This window comes from Polypterus senegalus, chromosome 13 (genome assembly GCF_016835505.1).
Source record: "Polypterus senegalus isolate Bchr_013 chromosome 13, ASM1683550v1, whole genome shotgun sequence".
Lineage (NCBI taxonomy): Eukaryota > Metazoa > Chordata > Cladistia > Polypteriformes > Polypteridae > Polypterus > Polypterus senegalus.
In genome coordinates, this window is record NC_053166.1 from 97,110,753 (window position 1) to 97,133,104 (window position 22,352).

The 22,352-nt window shown below is 42.2% G+C and overlaps 1 protein-coding gene across 1 annotated transcript in view; it reads right to left on the minus strand.

Annotated features, from left to right (window-relative positions):
• Positions 1-22,352, minus strand: part of LOC120543370 (otogelin-like protein) — a 53,302-nt gene that overhangs the window by 22,988 nt on the left and 7,962 nt on the right. Inside the window, exons 3-15 of the mRNA XM_039776411.1 lie at positions 15,208-15,257; positions 14,729-14,865; positions 13,280-13,406; positions 12,922-13,099; positions 12,410-12,510; positions 11,664-11,894; positions 11,002-11,179; positions 10,726-10,791; positions 10,223-10,266; positions 8,761-8,920; positions 7,433-7,543; positions 5,218-5,359; positions 3,761-3,904 (exon numbers count right to left, since the gene is read on the minus strand). Of these exons, the coding sequence (XP_039632345.1) occupies positions 3,761-3,904; positions 5,218-5,359; positions 7,433-7,543; positions 8,761-8,920; positions 10,223-10,266; positions 10,726-10,791; positions 11,002-11,179; positions 11,664-11,894; positions 12,410-12,510; positions 12,922-13,099; positions 13,280-13,406; positions 14,729-14,865; positions 15,208-15,257 (1,669 nt within the window). The remainder of the gene's footprint in view (positions 1-3,760; positions 3,905-5,217; positions 5,360-7,432; positions 7,544-8,760; positions 8,921-10,222; positions 10,267-10,725; positions 10,792-11,001; positions 11,180-11,663; positions 11,895-12,409; positions 12,511-12,921; positions 13,100-13,279; positions 13,407-14,728; positions 14,866-15,207; positions 15,258-22,352) is intronic.

Consider the following 22,352-nt stretch of genomic DNA (forward strand, 5'->3'; position numbering starts at 1 on the left):
AATCCGCGGGTCACCCGGTGGTTTCTTGACCTACAGCTGTACAAGTTTTCGCTCGTTCATCGTTGGGGTGCTCTCCATGCCAACGCTGATGCTCTTTCTCGGGTTCACGACCTCTCAGTTAGGGTCACCCAACCCGACGGGTCTGGGCTAAGGGGGCGGCCTTGTCACACACGTGCGCATGGGAGGCAGCTAAAGGGCTTGAGTGAAGGCAGTTCTGAGGCATGCCGGGGTGTGGCAGAGTGCACTGACTCTTTTTCTCACTTCCCTGTAGACCATCCTTGGGAGACTCCACCTGGCTCTTTTGACATCACTTACGGGACCGAACCAATGAAAACAGACCTTACCGGCTCCTGCCCCACTGATGTCACTTCTGGGCCTGATCCAATGAGGGACGAACACATGCCCGATCCTCATGACCTCACTTCCTGTCTTCTCCTTTAAAAGCCTGCCCTTTTTCCCTTTTCCCTCAGTCTTTTTTTGGACTCGGTTGTATGCACTTCAGTGCTTTGTATTATTACAAAACGATTTTGCAGCCAGGAAACCAGATTATACGGGTGGCTGCCTCAAACCTTTATCTGAGTATATATATATATATATATATATATATGTCAAGCACGCGCGAATAGGAGACCGCGGACGGACCTTAACACACATCGGAAGATGTTCGCCGGCAGGGAGTGGCGGGTACTAACCTGTCTACTTTGCTTTCTTTCAGGACAAAAGACGCTCCGCCACCATAAGCATTTTTTCCGCAGCACGTTACTTCCGCCCTTCCTCCGCCATTTTTTCCTGACATCAACAGTCCCATCCTCCCTCACGGTTCCTTCCCAGCATTCCTCCACTTCCGGCTCCTCCTTTATAAAATGCCCGCTGACGCCATGTTTGGCGTTGCGCATATGAACTGTTTGAGTTTATATATTTTGACCTGTTTTTTTGAGTTTTTATTGTGGATTTGTCTGCAATATACGGGGCCGGAAACCCCAAACCTTTATGTTGTTTTCTGTTGAGTCTTTTACAGTGGCGTAGCCGGCAGGATAGAGTTCCGCAAGAAATGACTGAAGGACAGGACCTCAACACAGTGCTGCAGGGGATGAATGCCCAGATCCTGTCCCTGCAGCAAGCGCAAGCCGCTACCACCCGGGAGTTGGAGGCAACGAAGGCCAGGTTGGCAGAAGCCCAGAGGGCAAGACCAGACCCACCTTGACCAACGCCGCCAATGACAGAAGCAGATGACATTGAGTCATACCTGGGCATATTTGAAAGGATGGCCACCCGGAACGCCTACCTGAAGGGACCCACGCAGTGGGCTTACTACGACCTCCCCGAGGAGAAGGCCGCGAGTTATGACCTCCTAAAACAGGAGATCCTGGCACTCTATGGCATTACGCTGGGCCAGCAGGCGACCGAATGGCGGAGCTGGCAGTTTGACCCGGAGAAGCCGGCCCGAGCACAGGCCTTCGACTTCTGGGGAAAGATGGGACATTGGCTACGGCCCGAGGGTCCCCAAGCACGGAAGGTCGTGGAGCAGGTGGCCTGTGAGGGCCTGGTAAACGCCATGCCTAGCTCCCTAGCCCAGCAGGTCCGGCGCCACCCTTACAAGGACATGTCAGGACTCCTGGAAGTCCTGGAACGTCAGCTTGCGGTCTTCCAAGCCGGGGGGTCGGAAAGGCAAGCTCGTGGGAACCGACAGGGACGGGCGGCCACCCCCGAGCCCTCTCGATGCACTGCGGAAGCGCCGCAGAGAACCAAAGAAAAGCCGGCCTCCCTGCGCTATTACAAGTGCGGTGAGACCGGGCACCTACTGCCGACCTGTCCCCTGAACACAACCACGGAGCCGATGGACTTGCACCTGGGCCACTGCAGAGAGGTATTGTACTCTGTTGCATCCCCTGGCGAGTCCGAACACGAGAGTGGTGTTGTTGAATGGGCATTCGGTGGTGGCTCTGTTTGACTCCGGCAGCAACATAACCATTGTCGCTCGCCGTTATGTATTACTGCGACAGTGGCTTAAGCAACATTTTCAAGTCACTTGCGTGCATGAGGAGACCAAGTCGTATCGTTCCGCTCACTGCTACATCACCTAGAAGGGGCAATTGTCAAACTTGATGGTCGCGGTGTTGCCTGAACCCCTCTATCCAGTGATTTTGGGACAATACTGGTCACACAGAAAATGCGGTAAGACACACACCGCTCCCGGGGCCTCACTGGGTCTGGCTATGAGGGGGCGAGGCGCCCTTCCCGCGGTCTCCACGCCGTGCTCTGGGGCAGGCCCTAATGGTGCAGGCACATCGGGGGACGCTTCCTCGGCGACGGACCCTGACCCGGAAGTATCCACCGGAGAAGGGACGAGCCAGGGAATGCTTCCGCTGACCAGCTCACAAAACCCCCTGAGCAACTTGGACCATCAATTTCGGTCCACACCTGCCTCATTTAAAAGGGAGCAGTGGAATGACGATTCCCTGAGGTTTGCCCGGAATGTGATTGATCTTCCAGGAAGCTCACAAGCTGACGGATCCATGCCATGCGAGCCCTTCTTTGTTCTTGAGAATGATCTGTTGTATCGGGTGGCAACCCATGAGGGCGAGGTGCGGAAGTTGTTGCTTGTTCTGCGTACCTTCCGGCGGGAGGTATGTGAACTAGCTCACGCTCACCTCCTAGGTGCCCACCTCGGGGCCGAAAAAACTTTGGAGAGGATCAAACTCCGCTTTTACTGGCCTGGGATCAACGAGGAGGTCCGGCGTTTCTGCCAATCCTGTCCGGAATGTCAGATTCGCCAGATTCCTAGGAGGGACCACGCTCCTCTCGTCCCTATACCCCTGATAGACATTCCCTTTGACAGAATAGGGGTGGTCTTAGTAGGACCCCTGGAACCATCAAACCGTGGCCATAAATATATATTGGTCATGGTGGATTACGCTACCCGATACCCAGAGGCGGTTCCCTGTGCTCGGCTAACACAAAAAATATCGCACAGGAATTAGTCAACTTATTTTCTAGAGTGGGTATACCCAAAGAAGTCCTCATAGACCATATTTTAAAAATGCAATGTTTGTGCAAAAATTATTCAAAAGGAAAGATATTAATTTCTTCTACATTTAAAGTCTCTTTTTATTTACAGTGTAGCACCAAATCCTAGATATAGCTTTTATAAAAAGAAATGCAGTACTTTGTAAAAGACGTTTTTCATATTATTGATCACTTGGATTCTACACCGTCAGATAAAGATTTTGAGCTGCCATAAAAAAACAAAAAAAGGTAACACTGTTTCTAGTTTATTCCAAAGTGCGAGTGAGAGTGGGATCGCAGTTACTCTGATGTGTTTTCTTTAAAGGTTCTCAAACATCACATCTACTGAGTAAGCTTATTTTTGTAGATCTTTCAAAAAATAGATTTCTTATCAGATGCAAAGTTGAAATGACTTCACACTTTTAAGTTATTTCCTCTTTGTCTCACCACTATACTTACATCCTCCATCTATGGCACATCTCAAAATGTGATTAATGTTACTCTTGTCAATGAAGTGACATACTGTATGCAATAAGTAACAAGGGAACAAAATGATATCAAAATGAGTTTGAAACTCTAAGCAGCATTGATTACTTAATATATATATGACTTTATTTTCCTGTTAGTTGGTAATATGCTAACTACAGACTTTCATTGCATGTGCTATCCTATAGACAATACTCTTAGAAGCTTTCAAGAATGTTTGAAAGTTAACACAATGAAAAAGGCTCAAAATAAAACAAGCTAGACTTACCACTGTGACTTCTGATCCTAAAATTACCACTTCTGTTTGTCCAAAATTAACTTTCACTTGCTTTCTGCAGACTGCATTTCCATATTCTGTGCAACCGCTGCTCTGAACTGTGACCTCAAAATTTGTGTTCTGGTTATACTGCCCCTGTGAGGAGAAGCAACACGTGTTAACTTATACATGCTTCATCTAGTATATAAAGTTCATATGTAGGCTTTACTATTTTTTAATTGTTTTTATTCTAAAAGGGAACAGTCTTGTGTTTTTTTTTTTTTTTACTGTAGGTAAATGGTAATGAGGCTGAGACAGAGAACTGTCTCTGTTTTATATGATACCCCATTATAGAAAAACTCAGGAGTAAATTTCCTTTAGCTCAATGGGATCAGCTGCAGCTTACTGACTCAAAGACAATGGATTCAAGGCAAGCATCTCAGGGGAAAGGACCTGAGTGGTTTCTTGATGTTTGGGGGGTAATGGTGGTTTGGGATTTATGCGAAAGCGAGCTAGAGAGAAAGACAGTCTGCACTATATGAGGGGACCCCTTAAAGTGACGGAGATCGCCTTTAGGGCAGTGGCAAGCAAAAGACTGCTATACAATCTAGAAGTGTGAATTTGTGTTCCACCACTGCATTCTTAGGGAGGATAGCAGCTGTCAGGAGAAGTGTCAGCTTGACTGAATTCCTGAGCAGAGGCATTTATCTTCAGTGTAATATTACCTTTACACTTCAATTATTATTTTGCATTTATAGCATTAAATAGCCTTTAACAATATTCTTTTTGTGATGTAGCACTGAAAGGAAGTGATGCACACATATTTCAGGATCTATTCAAAAGTTGTAATATTTAATTTTGTATTTGTTATTTTGGTTTGGTCTTCTGTAGCCTGTTGTTGATGTCATCACTTCATTATTTTGAAATAGGGTCAGTATGATTGTACTTGTCAGTAATGGCATGCTCTCAGTGTAACTGCGTGTATGTGATGTTATTGTGGCAAACTTACTTAAGAACAAGGTTCATGCTCAATTATTGTTTGAACATTGCTTAATATGGAAGACTTTTTGTTTAGGTTGAGACCACTAGCTTCTCTGGCAATTTCTTTTGTTGACTTCTTTTCTTCTCATCTTTATTTTTACTTTTCCTTAATGCTGGAGCTTATCTAGTCCACGTGTCTTGGTGGATGATTTTTTTAGACTCCTCTAAACTGTTATGGTTCAACTGTCCTTCTTCATTTTTCCATAAAAGACCTTTGCTTCAGCATAGGAAATATATCAACCTTTGCAGTTCACTTTCATTAAAGGATAGAACATAAAGTGCTAGACAACATATATGATCATTATAATTTTAAAGTTTGAATTTATAAAAACTTCAGAATGATTTGATGATTATTCAATTAATATGCAGAAGATAGCAGTCAATAAAATTATATTCTCTCCATTAAAACAAAGCAAAGTTGTCAGTACCTGGGTGAGTATGATTTCACATTGCACTGGTGGAAACTTTTCCCAGAACATGTCAAACGTGAGGAACTGGGACTCTGCATAAGCATTACAAATAGCACTGCACACATTGTCTGTGCATGTAAATTTTCCATTGGAACAAGTGCTACAGGGAAGAAGAAATTGGTATGTTATGAAGGTTATCAATGTCATGCACTTGCTTTCTTATTAGACTTTTGCCTCCATATCTGGCTCCATTTAATTAACATCTGAGAACAGGGCTAATCAGAAGCAAAAAAAGTATGGACCTTTCTTTTAAACTCTTAGAAATAAAGGTAAAATACAAATAATATGACAAATCATGGTCCTTCACAGTAGCTAGCAATTTCACTGCAAAACCTTATTATAGTTAGGCTGCTAGTGTACCTTTACATCCAAAAGTATACTGTATGTATTTGGATTATTCTAACATAACTACAACAAACATGCACCAATTTTAAAAATGAACAAATTGAATTATTGAAGTATTAACCTTAATTTTAGTATAAATTAGAATAAATCTTAAAACTGTTAATCTGTTATATATTGTACCGATTCTTTAAAATCAGCTGCTGTACATGTGGCACTGACCTTTGGACTGCCAATTTATAAAGAAATAGCCAACCCGCAGTGTAGCATACGCCACATCATTATCAACATGAACAGTAAACGTGGCTCACAGCTGCATGTGGACTGTAGCACAGACCAAAGCGAGTGAGGATGTGTTTGGTGATGGGTTGGGGGCTGGCACTTGAGCAAGCAGTGTGCATGCCTCGAGAGCAAGGGTGGACGCGGGAGGAGGGTGAGAGATGGCGGTCGGGGCTCTGTCGTGCACACCCCATGGTCGGACAATTTGGTCGATTATACATGTATATACAACCTCAGTTCACGACCCTAATGTGTTCCAAAACTCTGTGTGTGTCTCTCTCTCTTTCGCGCGCCTGTGTGTGTGTGTCTCTCTCTCTCGCGCCGCTGTGTGTGTGTGTGTGTGTCTCTCTCTCTCTCTCCGCGCGCCTGTGTGTGTGTCTCTCTCTCTCTCTCTCTCTCTCTCTCTCTCTCTCTCTCTCTCTCTCGCCTGTGTGTGTGTCTCTCTCTCTCTTCCGCGCCTGTGTGTGTGTCTCTCTCTCTCTCTCTCTCTCTCTCACGCGCCTGTGTGTGTGTCTCTCTCTCATGTGGACTGCACGAAACTGTTGTTGCGTGCGGGCACATGAGCAGGCAGTGCACATGCCACAAGAGCAACGGTGGACACAGGAGAAGGGTTACAGTTGGTGGGCGGGGTTCTGTCGTGCATATCCCATGATGTGGGAGGAGGGTTAGAGTTGGCAGGCGGGGCTCTGTCAAGCGTGTCTCATGACGTGGGAGGAGGGTTAGAGTTGGTGGGCGGGGCTCTGTCGAGCGTATCCCATGGTCTTATAGTTGGCGGGCAGGGCTCTGTGAGTTGGTGGGCATGGCTCTCTGTCTTGCTTGCGCTCGATGTCTTACGTGCCGTTAGTGAATTATATATATAGATGGTACAAAATGTATAAGATAAATATGAGAAAGGGGAATTCAGCAGATTCTGTAAGCCTGTGATGAACTTTGGTAAAGTAGTGCCACCGTGGCAGAGCCTGATGGTAAAGAAGCATATAAAATGGGAAGGCTCTAATGGGGGGGTTAGGCACATAGCACTTCATCTGAACTTGTCCAGTGTCTCGATTTTGATTTTGCATGCAATAAACCCTTTATTCTGTGAGTCAAATTATTAAGTCTGTTGTCTTTTTCCACAAACACCAAGAGAGTAATCCAATTAATTATCATTAATAATCTTTCATTTTTTATTAAATTTTACTTAATTCCCTGATTTTTCTATTCATAAAAATACGAAGCCCTCATCCATTCATAATTAACTCTACGTAATTCAGTTCAGGCCAACAATGGCTAGGGGCTACTCTGGTGGCATCTGGCACAAGACATTAACAAACCCAGGCAGAGCTTCAATACAAGGTGTAAAAATATACTTAACTGTTGAAAATTTTCTTCATACATTCTGTATATAGTACTAGAAACCTAAAGTTATAAACTGGAGGCCAACTTTGGCCATCAATTCTCTTAAGTTGGCTGTTCTCTACATAGCTAGTATTAAAATGTTCATGTAACAGATGGAGATGGCCATTATGCTGTATACATATTCTAGGCTTGTGTGTATTTATTACCTACTTACCATGTGTTGCAATCCACCAAAATACTCTCTCCAGGGAAATAAAGATCATCTTTGAATGAGCAGGGACACTCGCTGATGGGAACACAGGACCCCACATTGTTCCTTACATAGCTGGAAGAAAAGGATACTGAGCAATCAAACCCTGGTTTCTAGATGCAGATAGTGTGATCTCATTGTGGTAGGCCTTTAGCCATACCTCTGTTGATATATTGTGTGTCTATTTTTCAGTGCATGACATTGTATGTGCCAAGGTGCAACTCCAAAAAGCATAGAAGATCACCATGCATGCTTCAAAATCTTTGTGCCAATGATAAGACGTTACATTTAAAGGACAATGTGGATGCTGTCAGAATATCTTATTAAAGATAACTTAGCAGAAAAACAATTATTATGTTGTCATCTGTGTAAAAGTGAAACATTGTTAGCTAAAGACACACTTTATTTGTAGAATTTATAGTTAAATAAATATTTGAGGTATTTATTGTTAAATATTGTATTCATTCTGAACTATATATATGTTTTATACTGTATATACAGGGTGGTCCAGATCTAATTATGTAATTTTCATTACGCTATAATTTATTAAGTTTATTACTCCAAGCCTGTATCCAACTGAATGGAGGACGAATGGGACATTACATGGAAAATCAGTGAATTAATTCAATGTCAATTTTCGTTTATTACAATTCATTTCGAACAATTCTTTTGTCTTGTATTGTTTTACTGCATTGCATTAAAAGTTGCATAACTAGATCTGGACCTTCCTATATAGTAATGCATACAATATACACTGAAACATACTGTACATTATACAATGAAATGCATAAAATTAATGCGTGAATAAATGCAGTAGATACTCAGCTGTGGTATTTTAAATTACAGTATATACTGAATCACATGCACAATTAATTGATCCATTTAGAAAATGTATTATTATTTTCTTTTGTTTTGTTTTTAGTCATCCTAACAACAAGCTTGAAATTAATTTGTCACTTTACTAGTCACTCATCACGTATCACTTTGACATTTTGTCTCATATATTGTATATGCATATCACACTGAACCTTTACTAAATTCACAGTTACAGACTTAGGAAAAATCTAGGAAGCCCTGAGTTTATGTATACTGTACTGAAAGTCTGCTTTCTTATAAGCTTTTCCTTGATATTTGATGGAAATGCTTGATGCTGTCTTTGTGATGTTTTTTGCTGCATGTACGTTTGTCTCTGCATTAACAGGGTTATTAACAAACAATGATTGGGTTGATGTCATTTTAAAATCTGAATCTAAAAGTCCTGCTCTATGCTGCGCAAACAATAAGGAACTTACCCAAATGTGCACACACAGCCTGGCTCACATGTGCCTCCACACACTTGGCCTACCATCTCTAGGTTACCACAACTGGCTTCACAGTTCTTGCCCTTTTTGTCATCCATGCAACTTATGAAGATCTCATTTTCAGGGCACTCACCATACATGGCGATGTCGGCTGAAAAAGCAGACGAGGAATCTTTAGTTTGTTTGGATATGTCTGTACCCAGTAATTCTGAGCAGTGTCACTAGGGAGTATAGCAGTTGAAGCATGCATTTACAGTGCACATCAAGCACATTTAATGAGACTCAGTGCTTAAGACTTTCTGACGCATTTCACATAAGATAATAAAAAGATCTTCTCTTTTGCAAATACAGTATATAACAATACAAGTGCAGTAATGCCTGGAAAGATACCTCTTACATGCATAACAAACCGCCAAATGTGTTGTTCTGGAGATTCTTTAAACCCAATAAATAGGGACAGTCAGATTTGAACTGCCTGATTGATTAAACAATCATGTTATTCCTCATACTGTATATTAATAATTATTATTCAAGATCTGAAATCAATTTTAAACAAGTACACAATAAACAAAATGCACTTTCAGACCTCACTGACTTTAATAATAAAAGCAGCATATCTTGAAACTATACCATTTTGTTATAACATTCTATAACAAGCCATTTCAATCACTAATGTTATTGGAAGATTAAAATAAAAAAAATCAATACACCATGGCACCATTAAGTACATGGCAGGAATAGGCCATGGAGAGAGTGGCAGTCCCTCACAGAGCCTACTCACACAGACAATCTCAAGACCAAATTAGAACCCCAGTCTAGCTTAACAAATATCTCTTTATGGATGAGGGAAATAGTACCCAGAGGAAAAAAATGGAGAAAACACAGTATAGGCAAAAACCAGATTGGGTATTAAAACCCCTAACAATGAATTCATGAAGCAGCAGCTTTGCCTACTGCACTACTGCACAGTCCCAACTTCAGTTCTATAGATATTACATCATTTCAATGCCTTAATTTTTAGTTTAAGGTATCACATAGAGTATTTCTTCAGGAAAATGACAAACACAAACTCTCTATTCCTTTACTCTTTTAAGCAAGTGTTGTCCTGACTCCACCTGGCATTGGACCCCTTTTCAAACCAGACCTGGGAGTATTAAAAGCATGCTGGCAAATCAATACTGTCTTTCAGAGTAATCTAAAAAAAATTTTGATTCCTATTATTCCTACTACACTTTTTGGCAACTTCTAAAAAGTGCCACTAGTACTTAGGTACCCTGTCTTTTTATAATATTTCCAAAGCAGTCACCTACAGTATATTGCTTAATTTACACTTCAGTGCTGTTTTGAAAATATTATGAATGAGAAGACACATATATAGAATTTAGATTGAAAGAGAAATGATTAGGCACAAGCACTTCTAAATGCCAACAATTATAAAGAATTTGTTACTCACCGCTCATTGATTGAGAAATGCAAGAAGCTGCTGCTTTACAAATGCTGAAAGGGAAAAGTACTCAGTCAAATCTCTTTGACACTTAGCAAAGTTGCTAAACTTATAACAAAATCATTTTGTATAACAAAATATTATAGAGCTTTCTTTTCATGTTATACAGCAAAAAAATCAACTTGTCACAAAATAATTATAAAAAACACAGTAATAATAACATTAACATAATAACTGTAATAAATGATATGAAAATGAAATTCTGTTAACAGACATTTTTTTAAACTATGAAAAATACGTTTTTCAGTATATATTTTTATGATAACCTTTGAAAATGCCATAAGTACGGGTAATAGATGTACATATATACAGCATATATTTTTAGTAACAGAAGAAGGATTTATTCAAGTTTCTCAAAACTGCCCCTAGGTGATAATTAGATAAGAATTTTTTTTCAGGGAAATATTGGATCTCATAATTGAAATGCTTATTATTGACTTGCATTTACTTACCAGCCCTCAGTGATTTCTTCTCCTGGATTGAAGGTCTTTGTGCCAACATAACATGGACAATTATCTCTGGTAAACAAAGTCAATAAGTACTGTTATTGAACAAATATAGTAATGGTCTATTTTTAAGAGTACTGAGTCAGATATTTATCTTTGTAACAAACTATAAATTAACTACTGTATATACTAGTTCTAATCTCATGACTTTAGTGTCCCTTTGGTGTTTATGTAAAAACAAAAATGTTTATGTTTCACTAGTATTTTGAGGAATCAACTTACGCAGTGACACAGCTGTTTGTCAGGGAGTCATAATAGTAATTTTCTGAGCAGATGCATCCAGGTGGGAAGAATTCAGTAGCATACTCGATAACTAGGTTGTCTGAAAGTGATCGACAGTCACTCTGGGCAAGACTGCCATCAGATACAAATACAGCATTTGGGTCTGTGCATTGGGAAGCTGCAAGAGAGAAATGCTAAATTATTTAATAAACTCTCAAAAAAATAAACAAAATTAGAGTCAATGTTAACACTTATGTTCAACGTAATACATTATGAATTCTAAAGTTAAGTAAAAAGTCAAACAGAGATTCTGTTATACATTACAAGAAAACCTAAAGAGTATTTATACAGTACATAAGACACAACAGATGCAGGACTCTTGGCTTGGTCCATACTCTGTGAATTTTAAAGTTACATGGGTTTCAATAAATTTATGTCAAAAATTAAAATTGTATTTTGGGTACTAAAAAGCAAAGCAAAACCTTCCATCCTTATATATAATTTTATTTAAAAATTGGCGCAACTTGAAATTAACAATATTCCTATTTTGTCTTCAGAACGTAGTAATTTAAGAAGACAGAGAAAAATCTCTAGCATACATTCATCTGAAGATGATTGACTCCATCATTAACTTATTTATTTTTAAAACTAATGAAACTTACCACACTCAGGGAATGCTTCGTAGACCTGTGTGTTAATCTCATTTCGCAAGCATTGGTCAGCGTAATCGATAAGGATTGAGCACAGGGTTTTTTCGTCATTGCCTTTGTTGTAGATGCTCAGTTTGCAGTTTTCCACATATTGATATGGGTCAACCACAGATTCACAATCCTTAAAAACTGAACTCTTAAGTTTCTGACATTCTTGTTCTGCTGTTATCCATGCTGGATCAGCTAGAAAAATAAATGAATATCACTTAATCATAAAACATATGCTAGGACATATTACACATTATGCATATTGCATTATAATGAAATTTTAACCAATATCTTTGTTTTAAGTTACATTATCCCATTTCAACAGCAAGAAGGATTAAAAGTCAATTATTATTTACAAGCATTATTCCTTTCATTTACTTTTGATACTATTAGTTTTTAAATGTGATTGTAGATTTTTCTATTTCTGGGAAAACACAGGTACAAAAAATAAATAATTTTAGCCATTCATTTTGCAGACCATCTCAGAGAAAGCACATGTGTTAACATTATTGTTAGAAAGTCACAAAAATGAATAATTCTATTTTCTTCTTACAAATAGGTGTAAATGATCACTTGCACATTAATAATAATAATAATAAACAAAATCCAATATATGAGTTATTTCCAAAGTGAAAGCATTAAAGAAATAAGTAATCATTATTTTTTGAGTTTTAGGGAAAATAATATGAAGTAAAAAATTGAATACCTACCAACAGTAATTTCGTTTTTAACTATATCTGTACATGCTGATGAAACTTTCCATGACTGAACGAAGTAATATGAATGGGTTTCTAGCATACCACTGGGGGTCCTGAGGAAACAAATTTTAAACACCATGGTGGTTACAAACAGGATTGCAGCAAAAATCAAGTAATAAATATAGAATGCACACAAGCAACAGTTCACAGACAACCAATGTCAGAACTATTCATGCTCCCTTAAGAACTCTGGGAGTTAAAGCAATTTTAAACATTTAGAGAAGGATTGATCTAACAGACCTTCCAAGTATTTGTTTTTTTTCTCACTACAAATCAAACAGGGGTAATGACATATAGCACATAGCTTAGAAATGTGAATTTAAGTATTTCAATTACTGAAGGCTATCAGATGTGTTAAACAAAATTACAACAGAAATTATTGCATGGATAGAAGAACTAATTGCCTAAACTAAGCAAGAAAACTAAAAAAGGAAAGGTATGCTATTTAGGAAACAGCCACTCACATTAGCTCATTGTTCTTGTTATGATCATAGTTTCCACATAGACCTTTAGTGTTTCCACCATAGGATGAATCAAGAATAGTATAGACCCTGTTCCCCTCCGGATCATATTGGATGATAACTCCAAAAGTAGATGTAAGTTCTAAGAAGTCTGAGGTCACCTTCTTCACAGTTAGGTAGTCTATGCAATTCATGGGAAAATTGTTAGCCATCTGCATTAAGTACATATCATTTACATAACAATCTTGGTGACAGAAAGCATGGTCAACTGTTTCTGCCTGAGGTTACATCGGCCCGTATGTATTAAACACATTTACTCCAGGTCACAAAGAAATCTACCTTTAATGTAAATAAAACTTACTTTCCATCAGGTAAGGCATGGTCACTTCTCCTGCTGAGGATGTTACACTTCCATTATTCCATATCGTCAAGGTGATGCTGCCAGGAACTGTGAAAACCACAGACTGAATACAGACTGCTTTTTCATTCTGATTAGAAAAGAAACAGAACAACAACGTGGATTCAGTCATTTTGCTTGTGAGGCATCTTTTAATATGTATTTTGAGTGCTTTCTGGGGTAATGGGGCTACCAAGACCTACATGAGAGATTGTAAACTACATTGGCAAGGCAGAACATCTCATTATGCCTCTGGTGGTATACTAGATGATCACCAAAGAACATCAGACAATATTTCTGTAAAGGTTCTAGGGTAACAGGGAATATTAGTAATGTTTCCCCAGGGTTTCAAGAGAACTCAGCACCGTTGAGCTGTTAGTAGTTTTCTATCCTCTTATTATAAACTGCAATGAATTTCTGATAGCCAGTTTTTCTGTTAGTATGATTTCTATTATATTTCTATTGAGGTTTTCAAATGTGTTTACAGTATTATTAATTTAAATGATAGTACTTTTATATAGTTAAGTATGTCTCCATTATTTCTTTTTATTTGTAAATTTGTGGATTTTTTGGACCTGCACATAGTAAATAGAAATATTTAAAGAACAAAAGAGGTTTGACTTGAACAAGCTAGCAGAATTTTCAGGCATGAAAATATTAGGAGAAAGCTATTACTTATATAGAAACTGAGTTAGTAGGCCATGTAAGAATGAGAAAGATAGCACTGAGGACTGGAAATAAGCAAAGAAACCTCCAGATCATTTGAGGTCCATACACAGTCAATGACTGACATGAGTGGGCTCATGCAGTTAATTTAAGAGCTGGCTCTCTAAGAACTGCTCAGAGTTTAGTGGTGCAGTAACTGTGAGAAGCGGCTCTAGCCTGGTGCTATTGATGCTAAAGAGCTTTAGCCTATAATCTGAATGTGTGATTTCTGGACTTAGCATAAAAGTGGCCTCTAGGTGGACTTCAAAGGCAGTATGACTAAGAGAGAGAATGAGTCTACAATTAAAATTAGGGTTGGTGTGAAGCATCACTGGATCATGCAAGACATAAAGTGAGAAGGGCATTTGCTTTGGTATACAAGGAAAATGGCTAAGTTTGCAATTCACTCGGTCGAATAGCTGAAGATAAAAAACATGCCATCTAGACTGAGTTGAGTTGTTTCTTATTTTTAGTATTTTGTGTTCTCTTTTATCTTTATTCCTTTTGTATTTTTAATATCAATTTATGGAGTGCTTTCAGTAGGTTTATATCTGTTTTTAGGCAGACAAATATAGATAAAGAGGAAAAAAAGAGTATTGTTGCAGCTTCATGTTTTCTCATTGCATTCAGACTACAGTATATATATATATCTATATAGTACATTTTTCATTTCTCTACAATCATAATACTAAATGAAAGCATTCTTACCGTCAGGCAGGGCATGCTGTTCAGAAAAATGGTAAACTGTTCAGTTTTTACCAAGATGTACTGACAAGGCCCAAAAACCTGAAAAGTAGTGTCATCAAACGTACGCCCAATCAGAGAGCCAGTCACAGAGCATACACCTGCAAGCAAAAACATCATGAAAGTTGAACGTTTGGTACGACAAATCCCCTTTTAATTATAATCTACTTCTGTGGTGTTTGTTTCTCTTAAAATTCATATTTTTATCTGATGCTCTATTTTACAAGCTTGTTTTACTTCATAAAATGCAATTACTCATTTTTATAGTTTGATGATATCTGGCATCTACTTTATGAGATGAAGGTGAGACAAAATGTAAATAATCCACCTCAACCACTTTCTAGCGTAAGTCCTTCAAAACTGAAGTTCCTCTGACATGTTATTCTGTTTTCACAAGACTTAGCTGTATTGCTATAACACAGATAATACTCTTTAAATTTTACCTTTGCAGAAGAGATTTTTCAAGCAGGACATCTTTCCATTAACACAGGAGCTGTCAAAGAAGAAAGGGTATGAGAAATAGGCATGGCAGCCATCCAGGAGATAAACTGCTGCAGTAAATTTAATCAATAATCAATATATCACTGTGATTTATACATCACATGAATATGTAAAAGTGTCACACACGTGCGCATGGGAGGCAGCTAAAGGGCTTGAGTGAAGGCAGTTCGGAGGCATGCCGGGGTGTGGCAGAGTGCACTGACTCTTTTCTCCCTTGCCTGTAGACCATCCCCGGGATTTCACCTGGATCTCCTGACATCACTTCGGGACTGAGCCAATGGAAGTCGGCCACACCAGCTCCAGTCCCTCTGATGTCACGTCCGGCTATGAACCAATGGTGGAAGACCATGTGCCGGATCCATATGACCTCACTTCCTGTCTCCTCCTTTAAAACCTGCCCCTTTTCCTTTGTTTCCTCAGTCTTGTTTTGGACTCGTTGAATGCACTTCAGTGCTCTGTATTTGAAAAACGACTTTTTCAGCCAGGATACCACATTATATGGGTGGCTGCCCCAACCCTTTATCTGTCCATGTCTCGTTCTTGTGACAGTGGCGTAGTCGGCAGGATGGAGAAGTCCCAGAAGAAAAGGGGACAGGACCTGCAATATACCCAGGTGGGAGCGCAGGGCCGAGTATTCAGGGGGAGGGTGCCCCGTGGTTCGGCGTGACCCGGTGCGGGCTCCGCTCCCAGCACTCATAACTAGGCCATCTGGAGAGGCCAGGGAGTGTGCGGGTGGGGCTCACAGAATTGGGCTGCCCTGGAGGGGGGAGGCAAAAGGGACTCAGTATGCTCTCCTGGGGGAGAGTGCCTGCCTCCCTGTGAAACCAAAGCCCCATTTACCACCTAGGGGTGCCCCAGACTGGCAGGTGAATAAAATTAAAAAATGGAGGTTGGACCCTGAGTGGCCGACCAACAAACAAGCCTGGTCCTTATGGGCAATGGTAGGGCATTGGCTACGGCCATTTGAAAACACCCCTACCAAATAATAGAGCAGGTAGCTTGCTATCTGCTCCTGGAAGCGCTTCCCCGTGGCTTCACCCAGCCGGTTTGGGGCAAGCAGTTTAAGAACATGTCTGAGCTCATAGAGCTTATGGAGACGCAGAGGGCGGCCTCACACTCTGGGGGAGCAGAACCGCCCTCATGTCAAACTCAGCCGGGGTACGTTCCAAGGCCTAGCCCCTCCCTGTACAATCCGGAGCTGATGGCGTCCAGCGGTGCTGGCGCGCAAAACCGCTTGGAGGCAGGAGGAATGCAGGTGGAGGGCGAGGAGGGGTTGGTGTGCTCTGGCTAATCCGTTGGCGGTCCCACATACTGGCGTGGTGATCGCCAACGGACACAAGACCACAGGTTTGTTCGACCGCAGCAACATTTCCATTGTTGCCCGCCGCTTTGTGCAACCGCAACAGTGGCTAAAATTTAAGACCGGTATAACCTGTGTCCACGGAGACATCCGCTGGTACAGGTCCGCCGCTGTGTCATCAGTTACGGAGGGTCGGTTCGTAAACTCACCGTAGCGTGCCTACCTGATCCTCCACACCCGGTGATACTAGGGCGGGACTGGTCTAAAATCAAAAGCGTGAGACACATACCACTCCCGGGGTTAATTTGGGCCTCGTTATGGACGGAGATAACCCGTCTCAAGCTGCCTCCACGCCGTGTAATCAGCCGGCAGAGAGAGACGGCGGTCGCCTGACTGACGTGGCAACTCCGGGCGCCGCGGGCTAACACATCATCCACCAACGCCCGGCGGAGCGGGAGGAAACCACGCCCATTGAGGTCGACGCTGACCCTCTCTCCGTGTTGCGGTTCCAATTTAAAGAAACGCCGGCTTCTTTTAGAAGGGAGCAATGGAATGACGACTCCCTGAAGTTTGTAAAAAATGCAGTGGTCCTTGTCAATGGCCAGCGCACTAATCAGTCGATGCCACAGGGCCCCTACTTTGTGCTAGATAATGACCTCCTTTACCGTGTAGCAATGTATGACGGGCAGGAGAAGGCTGCTGCTAGTGCAGCGTACCTTCCGCGGCAGGTCTGCAGCTAGCACACGCCCACCTCCTAGGTGGCCACCTGGGCCTGAAAAACTCTGGAGCGGATCAAGCTCCGTTTCTACTGGCCAGGAATTAATGAGGAGGTTCGTCGCTTTTGCGCTTCCTGCCCGGAGTGTCAACTGCGACAAATTCCTAGGAGGGACCGTGCTCCTCTTGTTCCTATTCCACTGATTGACGTTCCCTTCCACAGAATCGGGGTCGACCTGGTGGGACCCCTGGAGCCCTCAGCCCGAGGACACAAGTACATTTTAGTCCTCGTGGATTATGCTACACGATACCCGAAGCTGTTCCGTTGCGCTCAGCTACCTCTAAAGCCATCGCACGGGAATTACTAGGGGTATTGGCGTGGGGATCCCCAAAGAAGTCTTGACAGACCAGGGGACCCCTTCACCTCGGAAACGTTCAAGGAGACTGCCAGATTACTGAAAATAAAGCATTTAAAGACCTCGTGTATCATCCTCAAACCGACGGATTAGTAGAGAGGTTTAATCAAACTCTCAAGCAAATGCTGCGTAAGGTGGTCAGCGAGGATGGAAGGAACTGGGATCAGCTCCTCCCCCTCGTCCTTTTTGCCTATCGGAAGTCCCACAAGCCTCCACGGGTTCTCCCCTTTGAACTACTGTATGGGCGACAACCTCGGGGCATATTAGATATTTTGAAAGAAGGCTGGGAAGAAGAGGCTCTTCCCTCCACAAACATACTGGAGTATACCGCAGTTACGCGATAGATTTGGAAAGATTCGCCTGTCCTTAAAAGTCACATGGAGGAGGCTCAAGCAGCACAGGCCGGTACTACAACCGGGCACGTCTCTTCGGGAGTTCCCCCGGGAGATCGGGTCATGGTCCTAGTGCCTACCTCCCACTCTAAATTGCTTGCCCACTGGCAGGGCCCCTACGGTTAAGGAGAGGAAGGGACTGGTCGACTATTTGGTGAGTCAACCCAATGCGCCGGCCAAAGGAGCGGTTTATCATGTGAACCTGCTGAAACCGTGGAAGGACAGGGACCCGATCCCTCCTCCGCCAGCCCCCGCCACTCTTCGCTCACACACACGACCTTAACTTCGCACGGACTTAAGTCCCAGACAGCGGCAGGAGCTGGAAACAGTTATCCGGACCGCTCGGGAGGTAGTCAGTGAGAACCCGGAAGGACCTCTCTGATTGAGCACAACATTGTGACAGAGCCGGGGTTGTTGTCCGAGAACGCCGTATCGTCTTCCCGAGGCAAAAAAGGCTGAAGTGGAGCTTGAGATCAAGCGCATGCTGGAGCTAGGTGTGATTGAGGAAAGTTATAGTCCCTGGTCCAGCCCCATTGTGCTCGTCGGTAAGCCTGACGGAAGTTGGAGGTTCTGCAATGACTTCCGTCGGTTTAATCAAGTCTCCTAATTTGATGCTTATCCAATGCCACGCGTGGGCGACCTCCTCGAGAGGCTTGGACAGGCTCAATACCTGACCACACTTGACATGACAAAGGGTACTGGCAGGTTCCTTTAACGGACTCCGCGAAGGAAAAAAACGCGTTTAGTACCCCTAGCGGACACTGGCAGTATCGTGTCCTTCCATTTGGGTTACACGGGGCTCCAGCAACCTTTCAGCGTCTGGTGGACAAAGTGCTTCGGCCTCATAACTCATACAGTGCTGCCTACCTGGATGACGTGGTCATCTATTCCAGCACATGGAAGGAACACCTACAGCATGTCCAAGCGGTATTACGGACACTTGGTGAGGCGGGCTCGGATTAATCCCAAGAAATGCTTCTTGGATTAAGCGAGGCCAAATATTTAGGCTACCTGGTGGGTCGGGTACCGTAAGGCCACAGTGCTCCAAAATTGATGCCATTCTGAAATGGCCCGTCCATGAACCAAGCGGCAGGTCCAAGCCTTTCGGGTTAGCGGGTACTACCGCCGGTTTGTACCCCGGTTTTCGGAGAGAGCGGCGCCCTTGACTGATTTAACAAAGAAGAGGGCCCCGAACATTGTGGTATGGACTGAAAAAACAGGCGCTGCATTTGGTGACTTAAAGCAGGCCCTTACGTCCACACCTGTTTTGATGGCACCTAACTTTTCTTTGCCTTTCATCCTCCAGACGGACGCTTCGACACAGGCCTGGGCCGTGCTGAGCCAAAGCGTCGATGGTGTGGAGCACCCCATCATGTTCCTGAGCCGGAAACTGTTGGACCAGGAGACCAGGTATGCTGCGGTGGAGAGGGAGGCTCTGGCGATTAAATGGGCGATTACTCAGCTGAGGTACTACCTGTTGGGCCGGGAATTCACCCTTCTCACGGACCATGCACCTCTACAGTGGATGGCCCTCCACAAGGAGTCGAATCCGCGGGTCACCCGGTGGTTTCTTGACCTACAGCCGTACAAGGTTTTGCTCGTTCATCGTCGGGCGCTCTCTACGCCATTGCTGATGCTCTTTCTCGGGTTCATGACCTCTCGGTTAGGTCGCCCGACCCGGTCTGGCCTAAGGGGGCCTTGTCACACACATGTGCATGGGAGGCAGCTAAAGGGCTTGAGTAAAGGCATTTCGGAGGCATGCCGGGGTGTGGCAGAGTGCACTGACTCTTTTCTCCCTTGCCTGTAGACCATTCCTGGGGGATTTCACCTGGCTCTCCTGACATTACTTCGGGACTGAGCCAATGGAAGTCGGCCACACCAGCTCCAGTCCCTCTGATGTCACCTCCGGCTACGAGCCAATGGTGGAAGACCACGTGCCAGATCCATATGACCTCACTTCCTGTCTCCCCTTTAAAACCTGCCCCTTTTCCTTTGTTTCCTCAGTCTTGTTTTGGACTCAGTTGAATGCACTTCAGTGCTCTGTATTTTTGAAAAACGACTTTTGCAGCCAGGATACCACATTATACGGGTGGCTGCCCCAACCCTTTATCTGTCCATGTCTTGTTCTTGTGACAAAAGATAATGTGTCTCTTGTATATATACATATTTACACATAGATTTAGATTTGGATTTAAACATACACAATAAAATATTTCTATTAAAATTAGAAGTTTTACGAACTGTAAAAGTTTTTTTTTAATCTAAACATCTACAGACTTAAAAGTAAGAGCTTTAGCTGAAACAAAGAAATCTTTTACATAACCAAGAACTTGCTACTGCTTACAAAGAGAAAGAAAGGTTGGAGGTAGTGGATGGGATAGTTATCAATTACTTGGCTAATTTTTAAAAATAAAACCATTTTAAAAGGATGATACAAAAGGAGCTACCTTAGCCTATTGCCTGCTGACTGAATATTGAAATGCTTAATATTGCTGTAATTTCCTTTTGTATTGTCTTTGGAACTCTTCTCTAAATCAAGCTGTCTGGTCCCAGATGAAGAGAAACTTGATTAAAATACAGTGTTTACTCCTAAAACTCTTTTTGCTTTCAGGAATTTTACATTTTGCAAAATGCCAGAAAGCACCCCATAGCTTAGGGTTGTTAATTTCATAGATGAGATGGTTAGCCTGTGTTGGTTCTTGCCCAGATGTCCTTTAGGGAGATATTGTGCATCATGAAAGTTGCTAAGGGGAAAACTCCTGAAAGAGAGGTACAAGTACATGAGATGTATCATGGTCAGACGTAAACACAATCTTACAGATGTGCACTGTCTAGAGGAATCAACCCCAGAGTGTGAGGTTTCTAACCATTTTGAGGACTTTGCAGAGCTGGATGATTCATCCATCCATTTTCCAACCTGCTATATCCTAACACAGGGTCACGGGGGTCTGCTGGAGATGGTTCTGATAAATCTGAGGTGATAGGTAGGGATGAGGAGTACCAACAGGTCAATGTTTTGGCACAGTGCTTATTCTAAAACAAAAACAGCTAAATTTAATTTTAATAAGGCAAACTTAGAGCAGAGGTGCTAAAGTACTGAGACAGTTGAGATGTAGGTCAGGTTTAAAAGTGTTCTACTTATAATGCAGGACAAATTCATTCCAAAATTCAGAATCAGTAAGAAATTAGAGAAAATGAAAAAGTGGATAAATAAAGAACTAAAAAGAAAGTTAAAAAAGAAAAAAAAACAGCTGTTTAAGATGTATAACACTAGTAACTCCAGTGATACTGTAGGGCATATGAGAATTAAAAAAATATTAGGAAGGCTAAAAGACAGTTTGAGAGAAATATTGTAAAAAGGAAAAAACTGACCCAAATAAATTCTTTCAAAATTTTAGAAGTAAAAGAACAATCAAGGAGGATGTGATGAGCATTAGGAACAGCCTCAGCTCCAGACCATAATGAGAAGTGGAGCATCTGAAGCATGGAGTGATAAATTCTCTAAAATCCATCAAGTAACAGTATACTAGACAGCCTGGGTCAGGGGCTCTACATGATAATTGGGAAGGGGCTTAGACTTGCTAAATGACCCCTTGGACCTGAGCCTGTCTAAGAACAGTAAAGGTGAGCTAGGATATACAGAGAGTGAAATAGCAAGTGCTTCAAACTTGAACTTGAAAACAATATTGAAGGTTATACAGTGCATCCGGAAAGTATTCACAGTGCATCACTTTTTCCACATTTTGTTATTTTACAGCCTTATTCCAAAATAGATATGTTATGTATTGTATTAAACTACATGTTTCGCAATGCCGATAGTAACCAGTAGGTGGCACCAAGCAATATACAGTATATGTGGTGCACACTAGAGTGTTATTGTTGGTGAATGTAATAAAGAAATTAGTGTTTGGATACTGCGACCATTACAGAAAAGGTTTGTGTGTATTTATGAAATGAAGTATCACGCAACATAACATAAATTGGCGACAAGTTGTGTCAACGAGAAGAACCGACCGCGCTGTGTAGTGGCTAGCTAGTCAGCTGGTTTAGACTGTTTAAAGTAGCCTCTTTTCCGCCTCTGTGTCTAACGTGGAGTGCAAGGTGCCGATGACATGGCTGGAGTAATCGGACGGATGGATCCCTTCGAGGACGCTGGTAAGCAATGGACGACGTTTTGAACATTACATAGTGGCTAATGACATTACGGCCGTGAAGAAATTGCCTGTGTTGTTTAGTGTAATGGGACCTAAAACGTACGGACTACT